The following is an 8,607-nucleotide window of genomic DNA, read 5'->3' on the forward strand; positions in this document are numbered from 1 at the left end:
CCGCAGCCTTCTGTAAGAAGGCTGCTTTCGAAAATTCTCTGATATTGTACCATATAATTTATATGTTGCTGTTGTGCTAGGAGGTGACTGACGTCCTTCTTTCTGTGTAAAACTGTTATTCATAGATATTAAGAACAATGAATGCTGACTATTAGATAATAGGCCTGCCTGCAAATATTGCATTTTCTGTGTAACTGTACAATACTGCAAAATATAAATAAACGTACTTGAACTTTACAAATGGGATAACATGGTATGCCATTATCTCATTATAAATTCGATCTTGATTAATCTCTTTATTAAAGTTACCAAACATGGAATATAGAAACGTACATTTAAACTGTACTGTTAAGGAATGCGATGAATAAACTCCTAATTGAATAGTTAATTAGAGCTGGAAATCGTATCATGAAGTTACTAATGACAGTAGCCATTGTAATGTTTCTACTGTCTTGTTAAATTACATAGGTTAGCTCATTATACATATCTCTTTAAGAGGATTCTGTGCTTGTCAGAAATAATCCTTTGCTTCATTCACATGAATAATGCTGTCCTCTTTCACATGGGTAACTTAGGAGAAAAGCTGCTAATTGGACCTGTCTGTAGTCTCTAATTTGTAGAAGTTATGTTCCAAGATTTTCTGTATACGCAATAGATAGACCTTCCTGCAGTACGCACAACAAATCTGTATGTGTGTTTGTTTCCTGTTTAATTTGTAGGAAACTAGGTATTTGTAATCACTGAAGAAATCTGAGTCTTACTTTTCCCACCCTCCAGGTCACCTAGAGAGAGTCCTGAGGAGTTGAAGATGGCTGCAGAGTGATGAAGGTGCTGTGCCGCAGCTACGCGACATGGGAGAATCGCTGTCTTCTGTCTTGAGTTCACAACAGCCATGGCCTTCTGTCCCTTTCCAGCTGCACCTAGGGGCAGCTCACAGGGAAGCATAGCTTGGGTTTTAGGAGAAAACACTTCTCGAACATCTGCTGGCCTTACATTAATGCACACTTTGCCTCTTCAAGAGAGAATGTCTACTTCCCATGGCTTTGCACACTAACAGAGTTCAACTGCCTTGTTGAAGACATTCTGTCTTCATAAATGGAATAGTTAAGAGGACAGGTATATCCACTGGAGTCGCTGTCTTAACTGCTGAAATGAGTAACTTGGCTTTTATTTATTGGGTTATTTGTATTATTAGATTGTAGTATCTTTAAAGAAAGCCAATTCCAAAATATTTATTCTCAATCTGGTGGCAAAAAAGGTGTAAACCACTCATTGTTAAATGAAAATAGAATATAATTATTTGCTGCTCCTCAGACTATTTCTTAGAGGCTTTGACCATCATCCATAACTCTTAATAACACTTAAATATTATAGTTTTATATGCACTGAAATGTAACGTTGTTAGACTGGTATTATATCTTCCTGCAATAAGCAGACACGCGAATTGGTAAATGTGGGGTTTCTTCCTATTGAAATAGGAGGACTTGTTTAAATAGTTTAAATCTTGCCCTCATTTGCAGTGAAATCTAATAATATTTTGCTGTTTATCCACCATCCCAGTGGAGTCATCTTGTCAAATAGATTTCATCAAAAGCCTTAAGTGTCTTCAGGCAGAGGTAATGTATGATTGTCATGTCTAGTTGCAGTAATAGGAAGAAGTTGAATGGGGATTGTTTCATGCTGGTTTTCAAATGCTGTGGCTAAGTTCAGTTAACTTTTCAAACAAATTTAAGTTTATTTCCAAAGAGGAATAGGAGAGAGCATGGATTTTGGTTCAGGTTTTTTTTTTTTTTTTTCCTCTGTAAGCCTCTGGCCAAATATCTTAAGATATATCTTAATGTTTTAAGATAATAATAAACAGAGCTCCTATATTCCTGAAATGGTGTGTTGCCTAGGTCACAGCATCAGACTCCTCTAGTGCTTTTCTTTCGTATGTAAGTTTTTTTTTTTGAAATTGCAGTTTGGTGGCATTTAAGGCCTTTTGTATTGATTGTTGAAACAGTTTGACACAATGGATCTTTATAAATGGTTCCTGTTTATAAATAGGAAGTGGGTTTTTTTGGTAGAAATTTCATAATTGAACACCTTTTCCCCAAATAGGGTGAGGCCCTGGCTACAAAGTAGCAGATGCACATGCTTAACCAAAGAACCGCCTTTCAGTTTCTAGTAACTTCTCTTGCGTTTATTTCAGTTTGATTGATAATGAGTTACACAAAGTACAGGCATCTCTTGCATTTATTGCTGACGATAACACAGTGTTGGAACAAAAATCCTTATCTAGGGATAAAGATATCTGGGATTTGTGTACAAACAGTTTTCAGTAATGTAGATGTTTTGGTCAAGTTGCAAAAGTGCTGATAGATGTGGAAGGCTCCTGTTTTCATGATACTGCATGTATTTTTACATTGTTTCTAAAAATACATTGCGGTGAAAAGTGATCGGAAGGTAATCTGATACTCACTAAGGAAGAAAGTCCTGGCATAGGCTTGCAGTAGCCAGGCTCCTATTAAGACACAAATAGCCTACTCCTCAGATTCTGAAAATCAGCTGCTGCAATTCTACTGGTGAAATGTTACGCTTAAATGGGGGATTTCAGGTATGCTGTTTTTCTACTTGCAAATTTGCAGGTATGTGTTTGGAGGACAGACTCAGGCTTCGTTTCGTGGTTTGACTCGAGTTCATTGAAATACACAAACATCCCACTTACTATTTTAAATTCAGAAAGACCTCCACATCAATTCCAACTAACTGAAGAGGAAGGCTATATTGTTTGAATTAAGTAACTGTCCTGTGTTTTTATTTCCTTGGTTATGGGGCTCATGGAAAATCTTTAATGAAATGCATTTTTATAACTGTTACTGGCTGGAGTAGAGGATGACAAAGAGCCTGAGGCTGTCCCTATGTATTCCTGCAGCATGCTGACCAGCTTGAATGAGACCACTGTGATAGTTGGGAAACTTCTTTGTTATATTACTTTTTTTAGTTCACAGTTTTGCACTGAAATGTTGTGTTCTTATTATAGCTTCTTGCAGACAGCATTTAAAGAAAATTACTGGCAAGAAATACTGATGTTTAATGGATCTCAAGTGTTCCCTTGCTCCTCTTTTCTTACTGGTCAAGACGTTTCTTTTGTCCACCTTTGCTACCCCAGTTATTTCTGAGACTTTCAGATTCCTATGGTACTCAACATAGTCATTTTTGAAAGAGTCATTATAAGGCATTCTTCTGTTTTAAGTTTTCCTTTTCTCCCTCCCGATTCACCCAACCTTCTTTGATCAAAGAAGGGTCTCTGCAGTGAAGATTAAAACTGTATTTCAGACACAGTTACCTTTTGATAATGACAAATCAGTAAAATCAGCTGAAAAAATGTGTTGCTATTTCAAAATCATCCTTTCCCGGTTTGAAGAGAAATAATTTTGTATAGAGAATTCAGATCTGATGTAGTCTTGTTAGTTCACCCTCCTTTGAAACGAGGCTTCATACTGATGCTTCCTTTTTCAAATTCAGCTGAGACTTACCGTGAAGAACCATCCGTAGTACAGTCTTTCTCACTACATTTAGCTGATGGAGCTCATGCTACATGCTGTGCTGTGCCATGCTGGATTGAGGAACCAGTTGTATGGTTCAGCGGTGGTACAGTAACAGTACACTGCCAAAAAGAAAAGAAAAAAAAGAAACAAACCCTCTATAATAGCATATTAGAAAATGAAACAGTCACTGAATTTTGGCATGTTTAAATAAAAAACAACATACAACAAAAGACTACCTTATGAAGAAGCATACCTGGATTATTTAGGGTTTGTCTTTAGTAAGTGTCTAATTGCCAGTAGAAATAGAAGAACTTGTCCTTGCATATTTAACAGCCTTTTCTAAAAGGACAGCCTCTTTAAGAACAGATGAGTTTAAATCAACTTTGTGTTAATGTGAAATTAAAAAAACTGGTTATTTTGACTTCTCATCATTGTAAGCTACCGGTTCCTGGTTGTATTGCTTCATCTGCAAAAGCAGCCAGCAGCATTCAACTATGGCTTTCTTAGAAGAGGCCATCTTTTTCATAATGCTTATAGGCAAGAAATTGATGGCCTTTCGATTTACTGTAAACAGTTATTCTAGGAGCAGGTATTTACTTGTGTTTAGTATGTTTCGTATTCAATTTGAACATAAACAAATTAGATTTCAGAGGGGAATGCTTGTAGTGAACCAAGACAGTGTAGTCTCACAGTGTTGTAAAATACAACTGTGCTGGGTTTTCTCATTCTTTTCTAGCAAATCAGGCTTGCTGCCACTAAGTGTAGTGCCGAAGGGCTAGTGGTGACTGTTTCTTGTGCTGAGTCTTAAGTTAGCCCTTCTTCCCCTTCGTGTAGCTTAGCTCAATGTTGCTGTGCTGTAGCAGCTGTAGCAGAAGTGAATGTGTGCCAGTTTACAGCCCAGCGTATCCTTCAGGTCACTGTAAATACTGGCTTGTTGAATACATAAAGCCACAGGCTGCAATGGGCGAGAATCTGGCAGACGTTCATTTTGCCAGCCTCACTACAATATGGTGATTTTCAACACAGATGCACCGCGACCAGTTGGGAGCAATAATAACTTATTTTGAGACTGCTTAACATTATAGTCATACATACAATATACATTTTTCAGAAATTAAGTTGATACCCACGTATCTAATAACGGAGACAGCAGTCAGCTATTTCTGTGCGTAATGGTATGTATTTGCACGTCATCTAGGGTGCGTTTAGGCTTTCCTGATTTCAAGGACCACGTGGCTTCTCTTCAAGGCTTTGGGAGGAAATTATGTATATCTTGTCAGTGTTTATTGGATTAGGAATTCCATAATCTGTTTAATTAAATAAAATGAGAAAAAAGCATTGTGTAGGGAAAACTGGATGCTGTCTCCAGTATTATACGTTGTGGATATCATTTGAATAGGTGTATGGCTGCAATGTCAAAACATTTTTTCTCAGAAAACCTGAAAGCACAAAACTGGATAAATTTTTTTCCCCAGTAAAAGCAGCAGCAGAATTGCTATGCTGCTAATCCCTGGTACTGGTGACAGAATACTGCAGTGTGCTGCCTTTCCTATGGACCTGATACAGTAAGCATGGGAAAATACCATTATTCTACTGAGACTCTATAGCTTTGCATCAAGTGGTAGAAGATGCTCCCACAACTGCCTTTAACATTGTGTTTATATTATAATGGTTGAAGTTTGTCACTGCATATAGTGCCACCTTTATGGATACTATCTCTGGAAATGGCTACTGCTTCCTTCCGAAGGTGCTGAAAGCTGTTGGGACTGCAGTTAGTATTCATTATATTTAGTACTTCAGGTGGTATTCTTCTAGAGATGCAGTTGCTTGCAGTTTTACAAGTGAAAATTGATTTTCCAATTAAACAATCTTTACTGAGTGACAGTTGGTATTTCTTAAATCCATGGATGCATCATCTTTACAAACTACATTGGCTTGTATTTCAAAGGGTTTCTTATTATTTTTATTATTTCTTACACTTTCTGGTAAAGCATACTTTGGCAATTTCCTTCTTGTTTCTATTTCTACAAAACTAGAATTGCCTAAAACACTTAAGAAACCTTAGGGAGGCTTGATCTTTAACCTGATACTGTTTGTCACTTTTAGTAAAATACCTTAATGTTTTACTGTAAAATTCTCCGAAATTGCTTATAAATGATAAAACTGCAAATAAAAAAATAAAAATTGCAATGTGGAAAATGAACTTGATATTTTGAAACCAGAAACAATGCCAGAAGTGATGAGCATATTCAGGGATTCAGTGTTGGGTTTGTAAATATGTATGTTGATATGCAGTATTATATAAATATAAACAGCGTCTCTTCTATTAAGGCTTCAGCTGAAATTTTGTCCTATACTACTTTTTTTTAAAAGATAGAAAAGGACAAAATACTGCTTGTATATAGTGAAAACAAGCAGCATTTTCTAGAATTAATGTTTACTGGATAAAGGTTGGGGAAAAGCCAAGCAAATACTGGTAGGGTAACTAGAACTGTGTTGTTGTAGTTAATAGAAAGCTGGGAAAAGCTGTTCTTCCATCTAGTAATACATTGCTAAGAGATTACTGTTCCTGGAAGTATTTGCACATATCTACTAAAGAGCTGCCAAAATTAATAGGTCATGAAATATGTCTTTAGTTCCCCAGTCTCTTAACCCTGTCTGTATCTGACTTAGTAGATGAGACTGTTTCTTCATCCTCTTTTGGGATGTATTCCAGGACCTGAAGGGCATGCTTTGAATGTCCATACTGAAATAGTATGTCCAATTCAGGAAGGAATTACTAACTGGCAAGTAAATGCGTCCTTAATGTGCTCTGCGTATGGATGGACTTGGACAAACGTAATTCATGTTGCATTGAATTAGAGATTATTCGTTGGCTATAACACCATGTGGCAATACCAGAGCTAGGTTTGAGTTAGAAGCAGGGCATATTCGCTTGCTGCAGGATGCATTTGCAAGCTAATAAAGGCAGAGTGAGTGCTCTAGAATCCATGTATATATCTGAAGAATTTTCAGCATTGATGGTTTTAAAGCAAAAATGCTGATTTCTTTTCTTAGCCTCACTTTTTGCCACTAGACTACATCATTGGATGCCAAGAAGACCTAAATTCAAGGTGACTTTTCATGGTACTTGTGTAGATTAAGAGCAGGAGACATCACAGAGCTATAAAGTAGCCACGGAACAGAAGTTCGTTAAGCTTAAGAACTGACATCCAGGCTATGAAGTTGGAAAAACAAAATCCAAATTTTTGGGCCCCTTTCTGCCATTGTCAGCCCAAACCTGAAGCATTTCCAAGAAGTATCAGTAACAACTGTTTTTGTGGTGTTTATAACTTACTGGCTGTGTAGATCAGTGTTTTAAGTTTCCCTCTTCTGTCATCAGTATATTCTGCAAGCATTCAATTTGTTCAGTTACCTTTAAAAACAATTTTTCTATGCTTCAGTGATGGCTAGAAACCAACTTTTTAAACTAATAGTTTGGTGTTTACCTATATATATTTATAAAGTAGTGTTTGATGTTTTGGTCAGAAGACTAGGGAAGCGGGTGGTTTTTTTCCCCTTTGGTAAATTTGACCAAACCAAATCCAAAGAAACTTCTGATGCTGAGTCTTAAGACTGGCTAGACCCTACTCAAAACTAACAGCGGATCTTTTGCATTACAGAGCGCGGGTTGTTCTAAAGCGTGCATTCCTACCCAGAACCTGTGGGGATTTGGAGCAATAACTTCTGTTGTCTGTTGACACAAATTTTATCTGTAAATGTACATGTGATACATCTTCAGAATGGAACTATGTTCAAAAGTAACGTTGCCATAATTGGTTTTGGTACAGTACCTGGTTTTGCATGTATAATACTGAAAATGTAACCCCTGTGTCCATCCATGGCAGAACAAAATGTGTGAGTTAAGACTGAGAAGTATTCATGTAGACTGCAGAGGTATTTAAATAATTTTGATTGTACGCACTAGTCCTCTTCCTAATAAAAACGTTTTTTTGTAGCAGGTTTAAGAAGCTTTTAACTTAATATTGTATTCACACTGCAGTCCTTTGTAAGCACAGAATGGTTAATATATTTTGAAATAAAATGCTGTTAATGTAAAGATAACTGAGTTTGGTTTGAACGATGGGATCTTTGGAATGAGCCACAAAGGCAGAAGAAGTTAATCTGGTGAAATAACAGGTTTGCTGGAGACAAAGTGCAAATATGGTAGTGGACCTGCAGTCCCTGTGTATAACTTATTTCAAAGAGAGAAGCCATACTTCTCATTATTTCTTCACCCTTTCAATGTGGTAATGAAGTACGTGTGCCTCAGCAGTAACTATGGCTCAGCTGACATCTGGCAACTTGCTGTACTGCCTGCAGTAACACAACCATGTGGCCAGACCCTACAAAAGCTTACATTTGGCAGCCGTAGGTAATTCAGGTTCCTGCTGTTGTGGCTTCCTCTCTGAAATGGAAATGGTTGTTTAGCATCTTAAGCATAATTTTAGATCATTCTAATGACTATAAAGCAGAAGTGATCAAACGCTCCCTGCATGACTGCTCGCACCTTTTAAAGAGGGATGTGGCTGATGTTCCACCTCTCATCCCTCGCACTATTCTGTGACCAGACTCATCACCTTGAACTAATTCATATAGCACGGTCAATCTTAGCCAATATCTCTTTAGTTCTCTGAAGGGATCAAACCTTGTCTAGTTTAGTGCTTACAGGGTGGGGGTTTTTTTAGCAATTGATGCTAGTAATGTAATAATGATATTTTTTTTTAACAAAAATTGGGACAGATTTTCCAAGATGCTCAGAATTTCTCTTAAGTTGGAACCAACACAAATGCATCTGTAATCAGGCAGCCCAAAGCACATACAATTCTGTGAGAACTCCTTAACTCTCATTTGTTTTTTCATTTTGGTGGTTATAATGTGCAGATACTTATTTTCTCTTAGGTCAAACAACTGTAGTTCTGTTCAGCACCCATAGCAACTTTATAGCGATGTAGCACCAGTGAAACAGCCTATTTGCTCAGTCTCAACTGTTCCTTCAAAGTCATTCAGGAGGTGCATGCCTGATATCGTTCATTAA

The 8,607-nt window shown here is 37.2% G+C and overlaps 1 protein-coding gene across 2 annotated transcripts in view; it reads left to right on the forward strand.

Moving 5' to 3' along the window:
- The window catches only part of TMEM245 (transmembrane protein 245), an 87,285-nt gene extending 79,651 nt beyond the window's left edge, over window positions 1-7,634 (forward strand). For both annotated transcript variants that reach the window (XM_056331102.1, XM_056331101.1), the window contains one exon: window positions 778-7,634. In XM_056331102.1, the coding sequence (XP_056187077.1) occupies window positions 778-823 (46 nt within the window). In that variant the 3' untranslated portion in view covers window positions 824-7,634. The remainder of the gene's footprint in view (window positions 1-777) is intronic.
- Window positions 7,635-8,607: the final 973 nt, after the last annotated feature.

Source organism: Falco biarmicus, chromosome 3, assembly GCF_023638135.1.
Source record: "Falco biarmicus isolate bFalBia1 chromosome 3, bFalBia1.pri, whole genome shotgun sequence".
Taxonomy (NCBI): domain Eukaryota; kingdom Metazoa; phylum Chordata; class Aves; order Falconiformes; family Falconidae; genus Falco; species Falco biarmicus.